At 41.1% G+C, this 24,462-nt stretch overlaps 1 protein-coding gene and 1 long non-coding RNA gene across 2 annotated transcripts in view; one reads left to right on the forward strand and one right to left on the reverse strand.

The window, feature by feature from the left end:
* The window catches only part of LOC118420084 (transmembrane protein KIAA1109-like), an 81,070-nt gene that overhangs the window by 47,111 nt on the left and 9,497 nt on the right, over positions 1-24,462 (reverse strand). Inside the window, exons 7-33 of the mRNA XM_035826788.1 lie at positions 20,122-20,312; positions 19,463-19,542; positions 18,886-19,015; positions 18,343-18,499; positions 17,681-17,851; positions 16,867-16,984; positions 16,011-16,169; positions 15,325-15,422; positions 14,537-14,685; positions 13,457-13,566; positions 13,221-13,232; positions 12,410-12,624; positions 11,478-11,660; positions 10,927-11,064; positions 10,060-10,236; positions 9,304-9,549; positions 8,127-8,434; positions 7,419-7,560; positions 6,492-6,753; positions 5,206-5,988; positions 4,657-4,767; positions 3,964-4,066; positions 3,047-3,254; positions 2,248-2,459; positions 1,654-1,822; positions 817-1,298; positions 231-414 (exon numbers count right to left, since the gene is read on the reverse strand). Coding sequence (XP_035682681.1) covers positions 231-414; positions 817-1,298; positions 1,654-1,822; positions 2,248-2,459; positions 3,047-3,254; positions 3,964-4,066; positions 4,657-4,767; positions 5,206-5,988; positions 6,492-6,753; positions 7,419-7,560; positions 8,127-8,434; positions 9,304-9,549; positions 10,060-10,236; positions 10,927-11,064; positions 11,478-11,660; positions 12,410-12,624; positions 13,221-13,232; positions 13,457-13,566; positions 14,537-14,685; positions 15,325-15,422; positions 16,011-16,169; positions 16,867-16,984; positions 17,681-17,851; positions 18,343-18,499; positions 18,886-19,015; positions 19,463-19,542; positions 20,122-20,312 — 5,298 coding nt within the window. The remainder of the gene's footprint in view (positions 1-230; positions 415-816; positions 1,299-1,653; positions 1,823-2,247; positions 2,460-3,046; positions 3,255-3,963; positions 4,067-4,656; positions 4,768-5,205; positions 5,989-6,491; positions 6,754-7,418; positions 7,561-8,126; positions 8,435-9,303; positions 9,550-10,059; positions 10,237-10,926; positions 11,065-11,477; positions 11,661-12,409; positions 12,625-13,220; positions 13,233-13,456; positions 13,567-14,536; positions 14,686-15,324; positions 15,423-16,010; positions 16,170-16,866; positions 16,985-17,680; positions 17,852-18,342; positions 18,500-18,885; positions 19,016-19,462; positions 19,543-20,121; positions 20,313-24,462) is intronic.
* Positions 23,359-23,872, forward strand: LOC118418973. The gene is made up of 2 exons (XR_004831571.1): positions 23,359-23,438; positions 23,741-23,872. It is a non-coding gene; the product is annotated as an uncharacterized LOC118418973 (long non-coding RNA).

Genomic DNA, 24,462 nt, shown 5'->3' on the forward strand with positions numbered 1-24,462 from the left:
TTCCCACCATGTGTCAGCCACTGAATTTTTCCGACATGTGACAGCTAGAGAGAGTACTGGTTTAATGCTTGCGGTTTTTGTGGTGGCCGCTTCATCACGAATTTAAAACCACCGCGAACATTTTTCCACGGCAGCAAGTGAATACAGTGCATGGCTTTTCCCCGCTACCGCGAAATCAAATCCCCCCGAACTTAAATGCATTTACAGTTTAACTTTTGACTCGGCCTGACCTTTGGGGACATGTGAAGCCCCTGGAACTCCAGCGCGTCTGTCATGATACAGCCGATGACAGCGAAGGTCCTGTGTCTGTATCCGTGAGCCAGGTCGTGCAGCGCCTGTTTGAGCTGGTCTGCTGGGGACAGCCAGGCACAGATGGTGGGGGCCACAGTCGTCAGGAGGGTGTAGTCCAAGGTGCTGGGGAATACACGATGAAAGGAGATAATTGTACCTAGTATATACTAGTCACTCCATACAAGGAAGATACCATCAAACCTGTCTTTTTACAAAAGTCTATTGTTGAGTATGTCCATTCTTATTTTAATACACTTTGTATGTTGAGTACTAGTGGCTGGAAGTGAGTGGGAAAACACTGTAGTGTCAGACTTTCTAGGATGTGGCAGGAAGTAGAGTTCCTTGGTCCCTTAACCCAGTATTCCCAGTATACCGGTACCGAGTAGAGTTCAGAGGTGGTATAACTAAGTTATTAATCCAGGTCATGGGGTCACTTGAAGAGGCTACATAGGGTTGTTTTTGGCCTAAGGTTTTGCACTTATTTTCCATGCTGGTTATTATTGTAAAGATAGGATTGTTCCTTACCTTATATCCTCAGTCTGCCTGTGCTGTGCTGCAGATGACGGCGAGGCAAAGTTGAGCCAGACGTTAGAGAGGGACACCACAGCATTACTGGCATCACCCTTCAGCTCAGCAACATTCTCCTCCTGTCCATTCTCTATCTCATCTAGCGACCTCCATCTGTGGGAGCTGAAACTGTCGCTGTTACACACTGTTTTTGTCGAGTCGATCGTTTCCGTCGAATCCGTCGTCTGTTCCCCTGGGGGCACGGTGGAGGAGGCAGACTTCCCGGGGAAGTCGGGACCGTTCTCGGCTTCCTCGAAACCGATCCTCCTGCCGCCGCGGATGGTGATGTCTTCTAGGCCGCACTCAAACATGATCCAGCCACCCTGGATGGCCACCATCGGGGAGCAGGTCTCTTGGTGAAGTGTATCTCTGGCTTCCTCTGCCAGGCTCTCATGGCTCGTCCTGACTGACTGGATTCCAGGCTGCACCAAAAACATTACCTAAGGGGAAAAGATGGGTCTTATCAATAATTAATTATCATATAATCCAATGAATGTTGTGATGAACATAAAAAAGATGCTATATGCTATATCAATACACAAAGTAGTTTGCTTGCCAACAAGCTGGTCTTCTGATCTTCACCAACCATCCCAAGACCAAGACAGGGGCCGATACCGACTGCCTTTGAGCAGGCGATACTTTGGGTCATTTCAACTTGAGAAAGATCAGAGGGATGTTTGAAAAAGCTTGGTAAGCTCTTTACTTTGTGCATGGAAATAGGGTACATGTAATTATTGTTTCTGTACAGTGTTGAGAGCCCTACGATGCACAGACCATAAAGTCTTAATGTCTTACCTTGGACTTGTCAGGAGGGATGGCTGTGAAGGTGCAGACCTCAGTGTTGGAGGGAGACAGACACCTGAGCTGCCCGTGGATCCTGTCCAGGTGGATGTAGGCTGCCCCCTCCTCCTTCTGGATCTCTCTCACACGCATGCTGTCCACACCATCACTACCAACCTGGCTACTGGAAGTTAGAAAGATTGAAGCCTGATTGGTTTTTAAATTTTTGGCGATGCGTCAGGACCAGAATTGACAATATATTTACTGACTGAGATTGAGTTGATAATAGCCTAAAAACTGCGCCAATGCATCCCTAGGGAATTGATCTATGCATAACAAGCTTCAAGTTGATACTCAAGAAGCCAAGTAAGGATCTGTATCAGTGTATAGCATTTGTTATGTCAGTAGGTGTCAGCAGAACAAAGGACAAGTACGAATTCGAGCCCACTAGGGGCTTGTAGGGGTATTGCAGCAGAACTAAATGGTACCGAAGTCATTGTCTTTATTGTATGCATTCCTAAGAACAGGTACAAGTATGTTAAGGAAGTTAGCAAGTTTAGACAATGAACTTAAGTCTAGAATTGAAATCAAGGAAGCCCTCTTCAATACCTGTATTTATCCTTCTTCCTTTTCTTCTTCTCGGGAACCTCCTTGTCTGGTGGTATGTCTTCATCGTCCCCAGCCTTTAACGACTGGCTGTAGTGCAGCAGCTGGCAGGTGATGGAGTCCAGGGACAGGACAGCCAGGGAAGCACACGGGCCCTGCAGGTACAGGTCTGACTTGGCGCCAGCCACCGAGGCTTGTAGGATGGAGATGTTGATCTAGAGGAACATGAAATATCATGTTTTTGTTAAGAATAAATATGTTTAGTGCAAGTTCATGCCCAAGGGCTAATTGCAGGTACAAACAACACGTGTGATAAGGAAAGTATAAACTTTAAGGTGCTAAGAACTAAATTCTAGAAACCTTACAACCCTGACTTCTAACACACCATATTACATACATGTACATACAGTACATGTTTCATTTGGTTTGGGGACCTTTCAACTTAAAATAATATTTACTGAAGTCGAATCATAGCTTTTTAAATATGCCACAATACTTTGGAGCAATTTCAACAATTGAGCATAATTGAGCTCAACAGCAACCATTTCTCCGACATTTAGATGTAATAGCAACTGTTACTGTCTGTAACATGTAACATGTCCTGTTGTAATAATAATGCCTCTGTTCCAAGGGGAAGTGGTATACACTTCCACAGTTGCTGGTAGAGGAGCTACACAAAATACATATCTTATTAGTAAGAGCTTAGCATGTTATACTAAATTATATATATATTTACTTTAATTTAGCATTTTAACTACACTTGATGTATGCAATGATGAACAAAGAATGATTACTGCCTCACCCTTGCCACTGAGACCAGGATCTGTAGACTGGAAGTCTTACTGGTGGGGATGCCCGACCCTTCGTCTCCGTTCCCGTTCTCTGCCGCCCTCCCCTCCGCAGACAGCCTGTTCTGACACTGCACCTCCCTAAGACACTTGCTGTGCAGTTTATCCACCAGGACTGAGGCATGCATGGTCTGCAGCTGTGGGGTGGCAGCTTCCACTAGCCTGGGTCAGGAGGATGAGTTTACAGTAAATCAACCAATTCAACATACTGTGTAATGATTTGTAGGGAACATCGTTCATCTACATTCATAAACATTCACAACAGGAAAACTGTTGGCTGTGGGGTGGCAGCTTCCACTAGCCTGGGTCACGAAAATCAATTCAACACAATGATTTGTAGCAAACATGGTTCATGTACTGTATGTTCATAAACATTAAGGAAAACTGGTGGCTGTGGTCTAGCGGCTTCCACTAGCCTGGGTTAGGAGGATGAGTTTACAGAATAAAGAGACTCTTTTTACAAAACTGACAATGCTTCATTCTCACTGATGTTTCGGTGACTGTCAATTTCTTCAGGGCGATTCTGACTGGTTCACATTGTACTACAGGACAGGTGTCGCTGCTCACAGTTCAGATGCGGTCACAAAACGTAATGTATATACATTATGTACAGGAAGCTTCATGGAAAATATTTACAATGTGGTCCCAAATGCAAAGTCCAAATGTCCCTGTCCATGAATAATTTCATTGGTAAGTATTTGAACAGTTAAGAGTTACATGATGTACAATGACAAGGTAATATCAGTCATAATTGCCCTGAGAAATGTGACACCAAATAATGTTACTCTTTGGTATTGAGTAAAGAAGTTTGTTATTCAAAGTCTCAGATACACAATGTACAGTGGTTACATTAAGATACAAAGATACTGACCGTTCGGTGGCCTCCAGAGCCAGAGGAGACAGCAGGATGTTGATGGAACCCTTCACCTTCACAATGGCTCCAGTCTTAGACACATGGTCTTCTAAAGTGTCTCCTGTGAAAAAAAAATTAAGAAACTTTTAATGTTATCATCTGACACAGGGCCTTAAAATCCTTTTTTCTCCATACCTGCACTGGTGCAGGTTACATTGAATATTACCTGCACCACACAAAATCTTACCTACACCACTCTGCATTTAGGAAGAATGGATCATACTAAGATTGTTCAGGAACCATTGCAATTTAGTCTTTTATATTTCATAAGTGGTAAAAGTCAATGCAGCTAATGTCCTACACTAGCAATAACAATCCATACACACCTACAATGTACAGATTGGACATTTATGTATAAAACCCAGTACATGGACCAGTGCACGTTAGGTGCAGGTAGACACCAGAAATACCTGCACAGCTCCAATTTTACCTGCACTAACCTGCATATGCAGGTAGTATTTCGAGCCCTGTGACATATACATCTACACGTACATTCAATTGTATAAATATCCCACATTATGTATACCATTGTAGGTATATTATCACTTTGATCATGTCATCTGTATCTTTCTCCTCCCTCATGATCTCAATGAAAAGCTTGTTTTGAAGCACTTAAAAAAAAAACAAGTTGACACTGCTACCAGTACTGACCGGTTCCTGTTGCTGGACAGTCCTCTTCATATGACTCCTGTCTGGACTTGTCAAATGACTGATCACACGATTCTCCTCCCTGAAGCCCCTCAACTTCATCCTTATAGACCACTGGAGATGGGAAACAACAGAGATTTGAATCTAACTCAGAGAGTTCACTTAAACCACTCAAAACCAAACCAAACCAAACTTATTAGGTAAGACATAATATTTATTCTATATAATAGATAAAAGAACAATTGTATAGAACACAAAGACATGGCTGTTAAGTTGAGCATGACCTTCGCAGAGAAAGGAATAGAAAAGAATGAGATTGAATTTTCTATTCACATAAAATAGACTCACTGCCATCTAATCTGAAGGGAACTATGACAATTAACAGCTACATATATTTTGACACTAGTGTGACAAGAATATGACATACCCATTCATAATATCAAGTCCACTTTAGTATCAAACAAGTTTAATACGATTACACTGTAATTGTAACAATATAGAAAGCTTCATAAGACTTAGACTAAAGATATGATCTGATGTTATTTTCCTGACCTGTTGTAGAAGAGATCCCACTGTTCAGTGTGTTGAAGATTGGAATTGTGGGAGGGCCTTCACTCCAACTTGTCTTCAAACGATTGGTCCTCCTCATCCCGAAATCCTCTTCTACAACAGCTGGTTTGGTGGCAGCCTGTGCCGGGTTCCAGTTCATGGCTTCGCACTGCGTCAGGTGCTTTGCGTATAGCGCCATCAGGTCTCCATCTGCCGTTATCGGCATGTTTACCACGGAGACATCCTCGCTGATGTCGAAGTCGACGAGGTCTTCCTGCGTGGACACTGCCGACAGGAAGGACTGGTTGGAAGCCACGGAGATGCTCCGCTGGTGCAGGGTGGGGGTGCTCTTCACCGAGCGGGTGGCCGCGTGCAGCTGCCGGATGTCCCGTCCGCTGAACACCTCTTCGCTCGTGGCGCTCCCCAGTTCCTCGTCGGCAGAGTAGAACGACTCGACGGACACCATGGAGCTACCGGACGTCAGCGTGTGCTGGCTCCGGTACAAGGGCTGGTCGCTCTGCACTGACTGCTTGGAGCCCGCTCGTTGAACGCTCCGGGGAAGGGAGCTGGTGTTGTCCGCGATGTAGGAATGCTCGGAAGCGAAGTGGACGCTGGTCTGGCTACTGGACTTGTCCGTGGCGGTGGTGACCTGGCTCTTGTCACTACCAAGGCGGCCTCTGGTGATTGGCTGGATGAGGAGAGGGTCCGTCTCCTGTGGACTGACAGGGCTGACCACATCGGCCTGGTGATGCAGTAGGAGGGGGTACTGGTCATCTACAGGAGTTCCTGAAGTGTAGAAAGGGTGTAAAATCGGTGGTTATAACACTGGAAAATGACAATGATTTTACTGAGAATCCAGCTTTGATCAAGAAATGGGCAAGACGCTACATCCAAAACAATAACATTTACCATGCTCCAATACAATTCAGAATTTTTTTTTCTATCAGATTCTCAAACAAACTAGCCAAAAGGGAGTATAAAAATGTAGCAGGTATAAATATAATAATAGGTTTGGATACCAGGTTTTAGGCAAGCAAATAAACATACACAGTAGCTGTAAATGCCCTTATATGTGCAGAATATGGTCCTCAGTGTTTCTTGGAGGTTTAAGTTTGTGGCAGCTGTATAGCAACATACAGTATAGTAATCATGGAAACACCAGTTTTAGGTTTGCAGCGAAGGAGTTATTGTGGCAACCGTACTCATGTCCATAAATCCACTGCAAGAATTTCACGAATGAATGTAACAATACACTTAAGAATCCCTGATACACAAAACAGCAGACAAACCTGGCTCAGACACTGAACCACCCTTTAATGTGGTAGTAGTTGAGCTTGAAGTACAGGTAGATATTCTTGTACTCGGGGTAGCCTTGACAGTCTCAGAGGAGGAGTTCAGTTCCTTGGTAGTGGACAAAGTGTCTTCTGATCTCCTACCAGACTTACTACTGTCCAGCCTGAGGTCAAAGTCTCGGTAGGAGGCCCTCCAGCGGCTGTTGCGACAAAGAGCCGGGATGCCGGGCTCAAACAAGCTTTCTCCATACTTTGGTGCCTTGATGGAAGATACAGACATGTACATAATTAGACAAACATAGCACCAACTTTCAACTGTCAACTATAGCCAGTATGCACATGCAAGTAAATTTTGACAAGCTGTTAACGGTTTTCAAAGTTCTTATTTGAAACTGAAAGTAAAATAAAACCAGGTAAGCTCATTGAAGAACTAAACTATTATCTTCCACTGGTCATGAGAGAAAATACATGTAACGCTAGTTCACCTTTATCCATTGGGTAACATATATCTGTTGTTTTTCAAAACAGGGTATTTAGGCATATCAAGCCGATGGGTGGTAGTTTAAACTGCAATATACTGAAAATATTGTAATTTGAAACCAATGTCCGTTGACGTGATATCCCCAAATACTCTGTTTTTAAAAGCAACGGATAGAGGTTACCCAACGAATAAAGGTGAACTAGCGTTACATGTACATACTGTGTACAGTTATCAAAAGTTCATTGCACAGGGAAATTCCCCTTGCTCTTTTTGAAAAGCACTTGTCAATGGTCTGTGGACCATGGCTTAGTCCCATCCTAATGACTGCAACTCTTCTAAGTGCCATGCATGTTACTGGTGAGTGACTTCAACTGGGATTTGAACTCCCAACCACTTGGTTCAGAGGAAGGATTGCTAACAGCCAGACTAGGCCCACTACTTACTTGATGTCTGAATGCCTCCCTGTTCTCCTGTGTGATTGGTTCCTGCCAGGAGATGAAGAAGATGCAGCCGCCATGGCAACCACACTTGCTGATGACATCCCTGGTCAGACCCATCTCTTCAGGAGACCACAGGAACCATAGTCTGGGCAAGAAATAGTCAAGACATACATTTGTAACATTTTGTAGAAACTTTTAATAGTTGTATTACCCTCTATGGAAATAGGTACATAACTTGTACATGTAGCAGGTCTTTGAACAAAATTTTGTTCTTACTCCTGATACTGCACCTTGTTGAGTATCAACAAGATATGTTTTACTAAGCTAAAAACATATCAACACATGCCATAAGACATAATGGTTTTTGTCTTCATAGTCTTACCTAACCAACATTAGGCCAAAAACTTGGGAATTTTAGTTATACCGGTAATTGTGTATTACTGGGACTGCTTTTGTGACAGATAAACTTAGAAGATCTGTTTCAAATCAATGAGATTTTTAGGAACTGTACACATTTTGCATTTTTTTAAAATTCAATATCCTTAGAAAAGCTTTTTCTTGATCATTCTTTAAAATAAGTAGAGTTCAAAGTGGTCCTTTAAATGTTAAAAGGAGTTTTATCAGCAAAGTCCTGCCTTCTTTTGGATACTTTACTGCTTAGGTAACGTGAAGAATGCAAGTAAATGAAAGTGTCTGACTACTAGTAGGTACCTCTGATACTTCTTGTCATGGTTCCTAAGAAAGTCATCCTGAGCTTGCTGCAGTTCCAGACATTCAATGGCCAGGGCAACCTCCGTATGGATGGGTCCCAGTGAGAAACTGCCTGCCTCTAACCAGAGGGGCTGGGGTGTGGGGCTGGCCCCTCCCAGTCTCCCCGGTGGGGGGGCAGAATGGTTGAAGGTAGAGGGTGAGGTCTGAGTGATGTACTGATGAAGCTGCAGCTCTGGGATGGCCACGGTGATGCCTTCCTTTACCTTAGGACTGTGGAGGTTACAGTTGGAGATGTGGAGGGAGCTCGTCTGTCGGAGAAAAAAATACAGAAAAGCTTCAAACAATAAAGTGAAGACCTCAAAACAAATTTCTTGCATTATTCAATACTGTGAATTTTTTTACTAAATCCTATCTAATGCGTTTTCCTGCCAGCCTGTGGGACAAACCAACCAATCTCAAGATACACCGTCTTTTGTTTCACATCCTCTAAGACAACCAATCACACAGAACAAAAACTGTTTTTCATGGAGGTAACAAGCAAAACATTTTTCATGGAGGTAACAAGCAAAACGTTCCATAAACATTCCAACAAAGTAGAAATGCTGGTTGCTCTGAAGTGCAGCTATGGCATATTTAACTCTCCAACTTTCAAGGATCAAAGTTATACTTAGCTTTTATTTTTAAGTCATTTTACAATTTCTATACCAGACATTCAATGAGCACATTAAAGATCCCACTGCAAAAAGTAAAGCTGGGATGGACCTAGGCTTCTGTATCTATTGTATCTATATAGCGGGTATTACTGCCATTCAGCATAACACACCAGCTTCACAGGCACGCGGTGCAGCAGCAGCTGGTTATATCACGCTGAACGACCCATCACACCTTTCTTCTTCTTTTCTTTCGTTTTGAGGCTACCAACTTCAACTTGCTGAAGACCTTTGTAGCCTATAGAATCATTTTTTTTCACTTGAGTGAAGAGAGGAAAGTTGTGTAAAGGGCCTTTCCCAAGGGCACAAGATTGGCGACACGGCGGGGTTCGAACTCAGGACCTTCTAGACCTGAGTCAAACATGCTGCAGATTGCGCCACGCGGTCCCACCTAGCTTCTAGTTCAAGAGACAGGGCTGCTAACTACTGGACTATGCATGCTACATGCCAAAAAAAATCAGCCTTACCTGAAGCTGGCATGCACACCCACTCTCTACCACAAACAGGTCCACCTTCTGAACCTCCAGGGTTAACATCTTGTACTTGACCAGGAACTCGGTAGGGCAGGGGAAGGGGTAGTCGTCCTTGTGTGGACAGCTGGGCTGGGGGTTGTCGTGTTGGCAGAACTCGTACGGTAGCGGGCGCATGAAGTCCGACTCACTGGCGTCAAACAGGAACAACGCAGTCTCCAAGACATCAACAATAGTCTCAATCTATGGAAAACAATGCATTCGGTATCAGCGAGAACATTATATAGGGACATGTCATTGGTATCAGGGTATTGGGTATTATTCTTTGTCCTTATCAGAGAATCATATTGTAACAGTTTTTTATTTGCTTGTCGGGGCATGAAAAGTTACCTACCCATCTTAAAGTTGCAAAATGAAGGATGTTAAATTTTATGAATGTTCGAATATCAAATGTTTTTCCCTTACTAAATAAACCATAATTTTTCCTCTGCTCTTCTTAAGCAGGCTTGTCTGATACAATATTAATCTTAAAAGTTTAATATACAAACATGTACGCATTGAGGTTTCCCAAACACTTATCAACAAGAGTAGGAGTTAATTTCAAAGTGAGTAAACGATTACCTTACTGTTTGGTTTTAGGCAGCTTGTACCTACTGTACAAAACAAACACACTTTGATTTACAACTTGTATAAATAAATTTTGATGGAGGGAAAGGTCTGTGAAAATGAAAGGAAAGATCTAGAGCCCCTTACGTGAGGAGGGGTGATCTTGCCGCTGATTTCTCCCAGCTGTAGTTGTACGAGCCAGGCGTACTCTAACGTGTCGCTGCCCAGCGGACGGTCCTTGTCGGAGAACATGGCGTGTCCCCGCATCTGTAACCCTGACAGGTGCAGCTGGCCATCCTTCAGGTGCGCCTCAGACATGGGTCTCTGTGAGAATGAATGAAAGAGCTTTAATGGAACGTTGAATTGTATCTTTTGTGTACTACATAATTGTATTTAGACCTCTGATCTCCTCCACCCTTGAAATCTTGAAAAACGGCTAAGGCTGAAGATGTACCAAGGTTAAATAAAGGTTGAAAAAAAACAAAACATGTCTATCCTCCTCCAAGCTAAGTATGGGTCCTGGTTACATGTGTGAAGTACTGAAGAATGAGGCATTTAACTACATCTACAAAATGACTAATGTATGCAATGTATCAGTTCAACTTTTTGCTTCTTTAGACAGCTGTAAAGAAAAATGTACATGTATAACAAAAAAGTAATCACATGTGTACAGCCATTGTTTGTATTTTCTTAATTTTATAATATATCATAAACACTAATATCAATGACTGTGATGTAGGTAATCCTACACAAAAATTGAGTCAGAACTTACCATTCATTGTTGACATCAACTACAATAGCAACTGTTACAGTAACAACTACAACAAAATGGCTTTGGTAGCACCTCACATTAGGTTGAATACTATATGAAAATAAAAATAATGTTCCTCTGACATAACCTGAGAAATCTACTTGGCCAACCTTTTGGTAAGTCCTCAGCTACTTTCTAGAATGAACAGTTATCTATAATGTGTTTTCGTGTCTAATTACAGAAGTGCAGGGTTGCTACCTTACCTTGATATTGTCAGTGATGGAGGCTGTGATGGGGGATATGTGCAGCTGCAATAATGTCTCATAGTAGTTCTTCCTCATCTCAAAACACAGCTTGTCAAAGTGTAGGGTTGGGCAGGGTGGATCCCTGGGACTGCATTGCTATTCAAAAAAAAAGGATATGTTGTTATTAAGTTTGAAACAATACAGTTGCAATTAATTTTGTCCCTTTTGGTTAGAAGATAAGCCCAGAAAGGCTGTGTACATTGTTTGATATTGTGGTGTTAGCCTCACATATCAAAATTCTGCATATCAAGGAAACCCAACACTCTTATCAATCAAGAAGAGTAGAGGTGACCCAATCAATGTGTTTGGGTGAAAAATGTGAACCGTAACACTACTACTAGCTTGTAGAAAATGCCGCATGCATCTTTTTAAGTTACAATTTAGCTACATGTCAATCAAAATCATTTCAAATTCATTTGCATGTACAGCAATCATTGACAGCAAAACTATTTGACAACATTCATACTACTACAAGCACGATAATGATTTGATCGGAGAATTTGTCATACCCTAGGTATTCTTGCTGTGACATCATTGACTGCAATCTGTACAGTAACTGCCAGGGGGCGCAGCGTGACCAGGCTTGCCAGAAGCTCTTCCAGTTGAGTGGTGCCCTCCTCCTGAACTTTATCTGGGTCTCGCCCAGGTCGGGCCAAGTCTGTGAACTTCATGTCAGCTCCAAAGTAGTTTTCCTGGAGATGACATAAGGTTCAGAAAAAGGTGAGAGTTTTGATACATTTGTATTGGGAAACTAATTTATTCACTGCCCCTGGTGCTGAACAACATCCACACAACCATCCCCATCCCTGGTGCTGAACAACATTCACACCTCCATCCCTGTCCCTGGTGCTGAACAACAACATTCACACATCTATCCCTGTCCCTGGTGCTGAACAACAACATTCACACATCTATCCCTGTCCCTGGTGCTGAACAACAACATTCACACATCTATCCCTGTCCCTGGTGCTGAACAACAACATTCACACATCTATCCCTGTCCCAGGTGATGACAACAACATTCACACATCTATCCCTGTCCCTGGTACTGAACAACAACATTCACACATCCATCCCTGTCCCTGAATAACAACATTCACACATCTATCCCTGTCCCTGGTACTGAACAACAACATTCACACATCTATCCCTGTCCCTGGTGCTGAACAACAACATTCAGACATCTATTCCTGTCTCTGGTGCTGAACAACAACATTCAGACATCTATCCCTGTCCCTGGTGCTGAACAACAACATTCAGACATCTATTCCTGTCTCTGGTGCTGAACAACAACATTCACACATCCATCCCTGTCCCTGGTGCTGAACAACAACATTGACACATCTATCCCTGTCCCTGGTCCTGAACGACAACATTCACACACCCATCTATATTTCAAACACTACCTGATCCTCTAAATCATATCTGAGACAGTTCTCACCTTAAAGTTGAAGAACATGCGGAGGAAGGTGGCATACAGGGTGATAACAGAGGGTCCCACGTCAACCTCTACATCTATCCTGTCTGGACTGATGCTGGACAGGTCCAAGTCTGCAATGGACGGGGACAGTCTGACTTTCCTCTTAGCACTGACTTCAGGTGTGCCCTGGGGCGTCGGCCGCAGACTCGACAGCATCTCTTCTTCTATATCTGACACTGGGGAAGGATATGATATCAAGGTTAAGATGGCTTAACTTGAAGTGTCCCTGAGTCTTATTTGCAAGTTTTCTGACCCAAAAAATGGAACAGTATTCAAGTTACTGTATACATATAGGGTGAGATAACAATGGTAACAAGTGTAAGAAGTAACAAGAACTGCAATGGAATACAATTAAACATTTTGAATTTGACTTCTTTGTTTGGCAGCCAAAGAAGACAATGTGTTCTTGTGAGAATGATAAACATAACATGGATGTCATATTTTGGCACAGCATCAGCTATTTCCCTTAAGGTAGTGAAGAAGGCAACATATTCATATCCATTCACATGCATTACATATCATGATAGAGGTTATATTCACAATATATTAGAGTACATGGAATTTGACTTATCAAGCACATGCAAACTTATGTGCAAACAGAATAAACCAACATGCAAGATCTAGGACTATCAAAGTTTTTTTCAATACAAGCAAATCTGAATTAATTAGTTAAGACTGCAGCAGATACATGAACAAAAAAGTTCAAAGACAAGCAAAATCAGATGGACAATTTTGAAGATTGCAATCATAAAATGAATAGAAATAAAGTTACCTTTTGATTTGACTGAAAATCATAAAACAAAATAAAAAATGTTAGCCAAACATGCCTAGTATAAAACACTCCTTTCCTCAAATATCATAAACGAGAAAGCAATCAAAACATCAAAATCAAAACACAAAAATGACAAAAAATGCAACACAGGTGCAAGACAGTGCATGCCAACGTAAAATGCCGTCCTTCTGCTTGTTGCCATGGTAACTTGTTGAGTGGCATGCACGTGACCACACCTGTGCGGGGGAGGAGGTGGCCCTTACTTTCCTCTGGCATGATGGGATGGTAGGTGTAGCCCAGACACATAGACATGGCTGGTACATGCCACGTGTCCACCCAACCAGCACTGTAACATAACAACACTGTTAGACACATCAGCCCCTCATTGGCCATGATTCATGAGTCATCTCATTGGTCAAAACAAAAGTCATCTCATTGGTCAAAACAAAATAAGCCATCTCATTGCTCAAACACATGAACTATCTCATTGCCAAGATTGGTCAAAACGAAATGAGTCATCTCTTTGGTCAAAACACATGAGCTATCCCGTTGATCTAAATACACAAGGCATTTCATTGGGCAAAACACAGCCATCTCCTTATTGGTCAAAACATGTGAGCTGTCTACCCTTGTGTCAGGGACCCCAGCAGCAGCATAATCAAATTATACAGGATATTACTACTACTGCTGCTGCTACAATGAACATTATCATATAGCCAGGCGCCGCGGACCAATCAGAAGGCCCCGTTCCACGTTGGTTATGACGCCGTAACACTTCGATTCCGGCCAGGCAGGTGCAAATTAACACCAGTGGTGTTAATTCATTTTGAATTAACACCGGTGCTACGCTCACTCGGCGGTTTATTCGGTGGTTATCGCACCTGACCAGGGATGATCTCACCATATACACCTCGGGCCGGGGCATTAACCCTTTATTGGTACATGAGCAATGATATTGGTTATCAACTATCCACTACATATCTTGTCCCTTTTTTGGATTATCTAGTAATTAAAAGCTACTATGTGTCATTTCATTCAATGATACATAACGTTAAAGAAATTGTGCAATGAAATTCACACTTTATACCTGATTCTGTTTTAACTAAATTACACTTTGAATTTCTGTTGATATGCATCCATTTCCAATAATGTTTTATATTTATCCAGGATGTCAAAAGACTCAAATGACTGATTTTTCACTATGTTTAATGCCAGTCATACTCTCACTGCTATCTAAGGTTAGAAATATCTTGAATTCTAACATGACCAACAGAGTGTCCCTTGTTCTATAGAGGCCGCCCATGTGCAATGTTTACCCCAAGTGTGTGATGTTTCTCCAGCCTTTGTCACAGTCAGCGGTGTCCTGTGCCGTTGTGGTGTATCTGCTGTTCTTGACCAGAGACAGGAGGCAGTGCCGAGTGGTGTCCATCTCAGGGAGAAACAACCGTGCATCCAAAGACTTGCCCTGGTGCAGAAACATGCCTTTGGTTCATTCAGGTCATTGCTATTACCAACCCCAATCTTGGTAGAAAACCTGTATCTGCATAGCCAGTATATTTATTAACAACCCTTTGGCATAACACACTAGCTTTGCTGGCATATTGCAGACATGTGGCGATTTGCAGCAGCCAATTATACTACAATGGACGACCTGTCACACCTAACCTTTGCACAAGTCATCTAGCTTCAAGCATTACATAAATCTGTCAGGTGAAGAATTTCCACATTTAGACTTACATTTGTATTTTTATAGACTTACATGGCTATATATTTTTTTAGACTTACATGGCTATTTTTCCATTTACATTTAAGTCGTCAGAAGAGAATTAGAACCTTTCATGGTCTTACTATGCAAGTGTACCCTAATCAGCTTGGTGCACAAAATGGCACTTGTACAGTATCTAAAATGCTAATAGCAGAACTAAGGTGAAATTTGTGGCTTTTCTGGACAAAAGTTTTGACAGCTTCGATTGCAATGGCAAACCATAGTGTTGATAATAAAGTAAGCTTTAAGGTTTGAAGAATGACAAATTATTATTATTTGCCCACAAAAAGAAGGTTAAGCAAAGTGGTGAGAGTGTGAGGTACATGTAGTTGAACCTACCTGGATGAGGAAATTGATGCAGACAGTTTCAGGTAGGAAATCTGTGAAGGGCAGGTCAAAGGAGATGTCCACTCTCTCTCCTCCTATGGCCATGTTACCTGGCATGCACAACAAAGATATACATGTGCATTAATATTATGTATAATATTCTTGTTTTATCATACCCATTGATTTAACAGTATGCCACAAACATATGAAAGCCTGTTTTAAGGGATACATGTACATGTTGCTATCATACAATAGAAATATTGTTCTATAAACTACACATGCAAGCTTTATTGCCACAACAATGACTTTTGTATGGAACAACTATTTGCAAGAAAGGGATACGGAATATATCTTAAAATTCTACTGACAAAAATTCTATACACTACATCACATGTATTTGATACTGTCAACCCTACAGGAAAAACAGATATCTAGGCACACATAAAGCATACATAAAGCATATGTACTTTTATGAAAACAACGTAACCTATGTTTTAAAATTAAGGTGTGCATGAAGATTTGATTTCATGCAGTACAATTCAAGAACATCTTCAGTACTTTATCAACTGTGTCAAATAAAAGACAAGCCTGGCTATTCAAGATCAACTATGAAGTCACTTTGATACATCACTGTGAATCTATATCAAAGATAATGAGCACAATGCTGTAATAACATTATTTTCTGATTTGGGACAAACCATTCTCATTGTCCTTGAGGGAGGAGCAGTCTATCCAGTTGTACTGGTTGGTGACCAGGATGAACTCAAACTCCTTGAGCGCCACGTTGAACTTCCATGTGTACGGCACAAAGCCCATGATGTCTGGAACCGTCTTACTGCCCCAGTCATCAATCAGATCTAAACATACAAGAGACAGATTTAGTTGATGCAAAGACCTATAGGCTTAATGTGTGTGTACCTTTGGTACCTTTTCAAACAATACCAAATAAACGGTGAATTTAAACACACTTTTTTAGTTGTTCTTAGTGATGACAATAAGGAAATAGATCTCTTGTAAATACCTTTAAGTTCGCGGGGATTTGATTTGCGGTAGTGGAAAAATGGAGTATTTGGAGTGGTTTTAAATTTGTGGTAGCGCCATAGACTGCAGTCTCCTACTACAATGGTAAAATGTTTGCGGTCGTTTTAAGTTCACGGTGAAATAGTCACCGCGAAAACTGCAAACATAAACCACCGCGAATATTTCGGCATTTACAGTATTCAATCTCCAAGCTGATGTACAAATGTTGGAGACAGGCTTGTTTTAAATGCATCTGGCAGTCTGGTGTTTTGCACGTTTTTCTGTATCTTTCAATACTTTTTATAGAATGATACACGATTTTCATGTGCCAGTGGCAGTGCTTTTTACTAACTATATACATGTAGGATAAAAACTCATCTGAAAACCAGTCTTTACCCCGAGGATACTATCAGAAGAATTACAGCTAGCGGGTAATTGCTATTGGTTGTGCACAAAGAAACTTGATACCCAGTAAGTTACCAACCTGATACTGTTTAAGGCAGTGTAGTCATGTTTGGAATGAAAACCACCTACCCATGATGAAGAACTTGTGTGCAAAGATGAAGTTGACTGTAGTTTTACAGGCCACAATGTCACAGGACCACAGCTGGGGATGGTTCCACACAATGGGGTAGTGCACATCCATTGATATCTGAAGTAAATAATGATAATAACAACATTGTTCATCTTTAGTATTAATATCATTACTGGAAAATTGTTAAACTTTTGGTTATGAGAATCATCCAGGTAATGAGAACAACAATTTAAGAATCATTCAAGCAACCAAGGATAGATTTTATAGATACTATTAGTCAGATCTTTCAGATACATGCAGCATCCACTATCTTTGGCCATTGATCAAAGCATCAGTATGAGTTTACATAATATATAATGTAAGTATTGGGGCTATCTGAAATATCTGAAATTGAAACAAAATCTTTCTTAATGCTTGAGTATGTTTTGTGTAGTGTACAGTACTGTAACATTATAAAAGTCAGTTGTTCATATTTTATTAGGTCTTTCCCCAAGGGGGGTTTCATGTGTAGTTTTCAGTAACATTTACGCGAGGATTGACGAAAATGCAGATCGTGTATACCTACCGGTGCACACAGGCGGGAAGGAACGCTTCGTAACTTTTTTTACTATTTTGTGTGAATAGATTGACAAAAAGCCAAAGGTCACGAGTAAGACTTACTGCATTTTCGCGAAAATTTTGCCTTTGACTAGTTACTATTTTGGTTCAAAAACAATTTCTTGGACAGTAGCATGAAGTATACTGTAGGGCCACCAAAAGCTTTTAAGATCTAACATCCCTTCTTATCCAATTTAGGAAGAAAAGGGAGGTTACCTCGAGTGTCTCTGCCTCCAGTAGGGACCTGTACTCCAGACTGGTGGTGGCATCCAGGTGCAGCAGCCGACTGGTAACCTTGGTACAGTACCCACCCTCCTCCACCACATAGGGGATGGTCATCTCAATACATGAACCCCGACCAACATTCATGTGGATAGCATTGGTTTCCTGGGGAACAATCAACAGTTTTAAGTTCCAATCATATTTCATATTGAGATATAGACAAATATCAATATCTGTACTAAGGAAAATTTCAATGACAGTTTTTGGCAGTAATTAATGTTGGTTGTTCTCTCCGTCATTGGAGGATTTTTCAAGAATGGCAGATCATGTTCGCAGATCATGGAGCCTAGAGTTGATGTAGTCAATAAACTCAAACCAGAGCATTTGCATGTACACTCTATACAGTCAAACCTGTACAAGTGACCTTATCTCTACATAAGGAACACTTGGCCAATGTGACCAGTTTTGGGGCAGTCCCTTATAGATGATTTTCCCCATTGACACAAGCATTAAGAATCTGTCTATCGTCAGACCTGCGTGGCCTCCTTGGCCAGTTTTGAGTCTTTGAGTCTTAATTAAGAAAATCCACTGGTGGTGCACCCAAGGCTTGAAGGTATACCACTTATCGTCCTGAACTACTATGTAGTACTACATACCTTTTTCTTAGAGAAGAGAATGTCGATGGTGGCATCGTTCTGCAGGTGCATGGACATGTCAAAGCTGGTGTACTGCCTCAGCTGGCCTGTTGTGACAGGCTCTGTCACCTCTAAGGACTGGTAGTCAGCAGGCAGGAAGAACTTCTGTAGAAACTCTCTGTACAGTACAAGAGTGGCAATCACAAATATTAGAAAAAGTCATGCAGTAATCAACAAAAAATCTAAGATGTGATACCTCTGCAAAGTATTTTAAGTTTTTGCAAATTTCTTGACGAAAGAATAACACAACCATGTCCTTTTCACACACTGCATACTCCTCTCTCAAATACAGGCCATCTTTGAGTTCTTGACTTTCCAACATTCACTTCCATCCAGACTGTTGAAGAAATCTGGATGCAGGGCAGCACAATCTTTGCACCCTGCCAGACTTAAATTACAACTCAAGAGAGAACAAACTTGAACACACACCAAAATAGACAAAAAATCCCTAAGGCTTCCCCGTTTTCTTAGAGCTGATAAGAATAAACAACTGTTGACATGTACCTCTGTTTGTCGACCCACGGCCCATAGCTGATGTCTGTTCCTTTCCCACACTTGATGTCCATTCTCCAGACAGGAGGAATGTCAATGTCAAATGGGTTTGTGCTCTCTGGTATCTCGTCTTTCATACGGCCTAAATAGGCACAATACAGGTGTCATCAGCAAGGTGTGGTGTGTGTGGCATAAAGTAATGTATATGAACATATTTGTGGAGGGTTTCACAGTGCACTCTCTGTCAGAAAATAATAGTACAACAAACATGTGCTTTTGTGCTGCAATATTGTTTAAATTTGACCAAAACTTAAAACACACGGGTCACCAAAAAACTCCTTTACACTTCTTCTGCGAACTTTCATCCCCATGAAAATGATGAGTTTATAGTAATCACAGCATTTGCGTGTTTGAAGAGTGACCATTTCATTGCATATTGTATACTTGTTTAATAGTTACTACAATGCAACTTTTGTCACAAGCGTTAACCTTAATTTTCCCTGCTGCCTACACACAGATCCAACACAAAGTTAATATCAAATGGCTTATGATTAAGGCATTGAAAAACGCCATTATTTGCAGTGCTTACCTGGCTCATCCCAATAGTAGTACACAATGACATCTCCAGACTGCAGCACTACAAAACCCTCTCCCATGAAGCGGGGAGGCCTGGAAAACACAGTAGGCATACATGTAGTTACTGTTTGTGCAAATCTTTACAATGGCAAACACTCACTACAATGAGTTTAATTTTTGAGCCAACTTATGCTTATTCATATGCTTATATGCTTTGTAACGAGAGTGAAATCTTTGTACTGAGAGTAAAAGAATATATGTATCATATTGTAATCTTAACATGCCAGTAAAATCAAATTTCCTATATCATTGTGACATCACAACCTTTTTGCTAATTTCTGCCAACAAAGAGTGCACAGTTGATTTTAGGATTAGAGATACGTGTACACTGCACTGGATGCTCTCAGGAAATGCCCAATTTGCACATGAATGATAAAAAATGTAAATTACATTTCACTGGAAGTTCATGATGCAAAAATGCAAATGGTTCTATATGCTTCAGTATGCCCAAAGTTGTCATCATGAATGCTCCATTCCAGATTCTAAACAGATTTCTAAACCTCCTTGCGAACCATTTGCTGTAGAATTTTTAGGCCAAGCAGATAAAAATGTTTGAATTTTTGCATCATGAATGGGGCCTTTGGTTATTTCAATTCCAAGCCTTTCACTCACTCCTCCATGTCTCCCTCATATTTGGGGCTCTTGGACAGCATGACCCTGACATTCTCAGTCTCAGCCTTGATGAAGTGGGTGTACTTGTCCAGAGGGTTGTGGGCACACTTGGTGGTGTACTCCAGCTTAGCCTCCTCCCAGTTCACACACAACGTACTCGGGATCAGGCGGTTACCAAACACGATCCTTCCCTGTAGGGACAAACACATACAGTTAATGAGAAATCCCTTTCCTCAAAAAACATAAATAGAAAACACAGTTCAACATACACAAAAATACAAGATGGATAATGGAAACTGTAAACATAATCAAAACAAGTGACCGTACATGTAGCATACTGTTTGATGTATTTATCATTTTATGGTTTCTGCTGCATCAGTTGCAAGAATTTATAGTATACTGATGATATGGACAATCAAAGACAGACAAATACATGTAACATAGAACAGGAATGAAAATGAAGCCGTAATATTACTGATAGCTTACCAGGACAAAGTACTTGTTTATTATAACAATGTGATAGGAAGCTAGAGCGTAACATCTGTTTAGGGATTCCTTTAGTAGGCTTTACCGCGACAGTTGTTCTTACATAGCCCCATATCTGCATCACACAACATCTGCTTGGCAATACCCAATTACCACAATGCCTAACATACCAAAATAACGCAGACCTGGACCAAAATACAGAGAGACGTAGGGGTGATACCTGAAATTATTACAGCAATTATAACAACAGCTACCGCGGAAAAAAACAATGTGCATCATCATGTAACTGAGTGCGGACCACATGCCAAACTACATATGAATGCGGCAAACGGAACATAGAGAAAACTGATACAGATGCGAACACTCAGCACATCCACTGATCACAATACTCTGCCAACAGAGGTTACCCTCCGGTCACACTCTAGTAACAACTTGACAAACATTATAACCACCTGGGTGTATAATGACATCATGGCTTATAATTATTCATAGTCCTTTTCCGACTAATACTAACAACAACACTAACTTAATAAAGGGATACTTAACTCCAAAAGGGAGTGTTATTATCTAATAGACTGTGTAGCTGCTTAATGAATTCACATTCAGCAACCTTACAATAACCGCACAAGGCATAGCAACATGACTCATAGACGCCCCAAAACACATCACTTCTTTCAGCCATGCCAGTTTTAAATGCCATTTCGCATCAGATTATGAGAAATGTGAACTCAAAGCAGAATGCTTGAGGCCCCTTCGTCACTTTTTTCTTGAGCGCTACTATGGACCCCTGTTGCGTAAGAATTGGTGTGTGCACCAAAAACATGCCTTAGATAAAGACCACATATTCCCTTTACATGATGTGTCATTGTAATTCTTAATCCATCTTCCAGTATCAAATATCACACAGACAAGTTTGTAGTTGTATAGATTTCAGCATTGTTTGCGTTAAGGCAGAGGAGCTGTGAGCAAAATCCCCATAAGGCTTGATTAATGAATGTTTGAGAGTATTACAGACTGTATTCATTGCTAGTTTAACATGAAAGACGACAGCGTCTTTTGGTATGTGGCAGATGCAAATACAAACATTTTTTTACATAATGGTTACCAGGTAACAAGACCCGAAGGTCACTTCAAGGTGTGACCCAAAGGCAACTCCAGGGTTACTGGTTACATTATGTATTGTCATAAACAAGCATGACTGAGACAAGCTCAACTCGCTAAGAGTGAGGACTAACTGATCCGATAGGAGAAGCAGGGGTTACAAAGGCTGCTTGGGAAACTCCCTAATAGCCTGGTATCCAGCCGTAATATAGCTTCCGAGTCTCTTCTTTCCTCTCTGGCAATTAATTTGCGAAGAGGAGAGAAGAGACTCGGGAGCTATAATTACGGCTGGATACCAGGCTAACTCCCTAACCCATGTGGGACAATGGCTTAATGGGACTTTCCATCACATGATCACAGGTGGAAAATCCCTGAGCAGTGAATAACCTGATTTCTACTCTCACCTCTCAAATAGAAGTACCCCCTGGAATAAAAGTACCCCCCGGACAAATCTTCAAAATTCAATAAAAGTACCCCCCGGAAAAATACCAAATTGACATGTAAACTGTGTCCATGCTACTTCAGTCATAAGCAGGTAGGCTCTTTTTATTCATTTATGCCTGAGTACCATATCAGTTAATTGTATAAATAATGAACAGAATAATTCCTATGTTATTTCACATATTTTCTTTTATCTTAGTGTCACAACATCAACAAAGATTATAATAAAAGTAAAACATAAATGAAAATAAAAATTGAAGAAATAAAAAAAAGAACTTTATTTTATAATCATTGTTACAAAATAACATTTTGAAGAAACATTCCAACTTAGTAGAATACCTTATTTTATTCACCACTTGTGCTATTTTCAATGTTGCAGAAACCAAGGAGGTCATAGACACTGCCCCCTATTAAAAGATGACGGTACTGCAGAAAATTTTCATTCTCTCGCGAGATTCGGCGTGAGTTGATAAATCCAACATGGCGGATGTTTTCGAGCCGATTGAACGCTGTGCTTTATTTTGGAAGGATTTTTTCGTTGCTGGAACATTAAAACAAGTTGACTACGGGTGAAAAATAGTGGAAAAGTATTGGTAACTTTTTAGTTTGTTTGGTTGGTGGTTAATTTCTGTGTTTTGATCGAGAATTTACGGATCTGAGTGACTGTGTGTGTAGCATGTGTTTGAGCTCGGCCTATGGACCTTGATGTTTGGCAATGTTTTCGTCTTTGTTCAGCGCAAATTTCAAGATTTTTGGACGGTTAAATATGGTCTAAAACAAAAAGGATATATGTGAGTGCAGTACCGAATCACTTATTTTTGGACACGAACCGAAAAGTTTTTGCAAATCCAGCACCGATCCGGCGTACCGGTACGCATCCCTAGTTGGGATGTTTGGGTCATACCGCTAGCGGCAGGGAAATCCGCGCTGCCTCGTCCGAAAAATAGTGAATTTTAAGCAAAATACCGCGGAAATATGGGCAGAAAATACCAAACTTTCAATATTTTTGGGGTCCCTGGTTAGTAAAGAAAGCCCCAATTTGAAAAAAAAATAAACGTACCGTCTAAAATAAGGACGTACCGAGTGGATTTTGAGGCGGAAAAAAATAAACGTACCGGTACGTTTATTTGAGAGGTGAGAGTAAAAATACACTGTGAGTCATGCGGCATGATCAGACATGATTGGCTGGTGATGTGGGGATTCCCCTATTCCTACTTTTGGTATAAAAGCCAAGTAAAAACAAGTTCTACAGACATACTTCTGCTGCAAGGTCATACAGGGAGTTTAGGGTAAGTTCTGGTCATTGTTCCTGTTCACAGATCTATAATACCTTCAATGTGTCACTTTGTTATTCAGCTGGAAACAAAAGCCTAATGAAGTTCAAAATCTGGTCAAACAGTTGGTAGACAACCAGCAGAGAATGTAATAAGTGGGATAAAAGAGTCAGATAGTATGGGTCAAAACAATAGTTTCTGTGAGATACATGACATTGTTACTGTTTCTAATATTAGACAGCATAGTTGGTGAATTTGAGCTAACTTAAATTAGAAAATCTACAATCCTTTGTCAACTTTTTGTTTGTTTTGTGCAGGAATCCTTGGATCACCTACCATGCATCTCATACTGTATGTGGTGTGCCTTGTACTGGCTTTCACCTTTGCCAATGGCCAATTTCAATTTGGCAGGGAGGCTATCCAGGGTGCTGGTGACATGTGGGACGCTTACAGGTGATCATCCACAGTGAAACTTCCCCATTTACAGGTCAAATCTCCCCCCCCCCAAAAAAAAAACATATGCCAATGCCCAATGAGAGAGGTTGGTGAAGGAGGCTACATAGGATGAGACATTAAGCCGTGGTCTACTGTTTATTGTGCTTATCGAAAGGACCATAGGGAATTTCCCTCTGGTACAATGAATCTGGAATTTCCCCAGACATTTTACATTTTAAGTAGAAGTTGAAACATTGAGCAAACGTTCAAACCTTACAAATGATGCTCTGAGTAGTGTGGTGTATTTCTGAAACTTTGCACTGTGCTAAAAATATGTCATTTACTTTATCAGTAACAATACATGAAAGAGGCAAACTGGAAAAATTCAGACAAGTACTTCCACGCCAGGGGAAACTATGAAGCTGCCCAGAGAGGACCTGGAGGGAAGTGGGCTGCTGAAGTCATCAGGTGAACTTTGGCTTGTGACATGTTTTCTATTATAATTAAAATGCTGCTTAAAACATAGACTTGATGGCTGCAAGTACGCAAGGGGAAGTGAGGCTGCTATCGACTATCTATCAGTGTACATGTGCATGTACGTGAT

Source organism: Branchiostoma floridae, chromosome 7 (assembly GCF_000003815.2).
Source record: "Branchiostoma floridae strain S238N-H82 chromosome 7, Bfl_VNyyK, whole genome shotgun sequence".
In the NCBI taxonomy this organism is placed as follows: Eukaryota; Metazoa; Chordata; class Leptocardii; order Amphioxiformes; family Branchiostomatidae; genus Branchiostoma; species Branchiostoma floridae.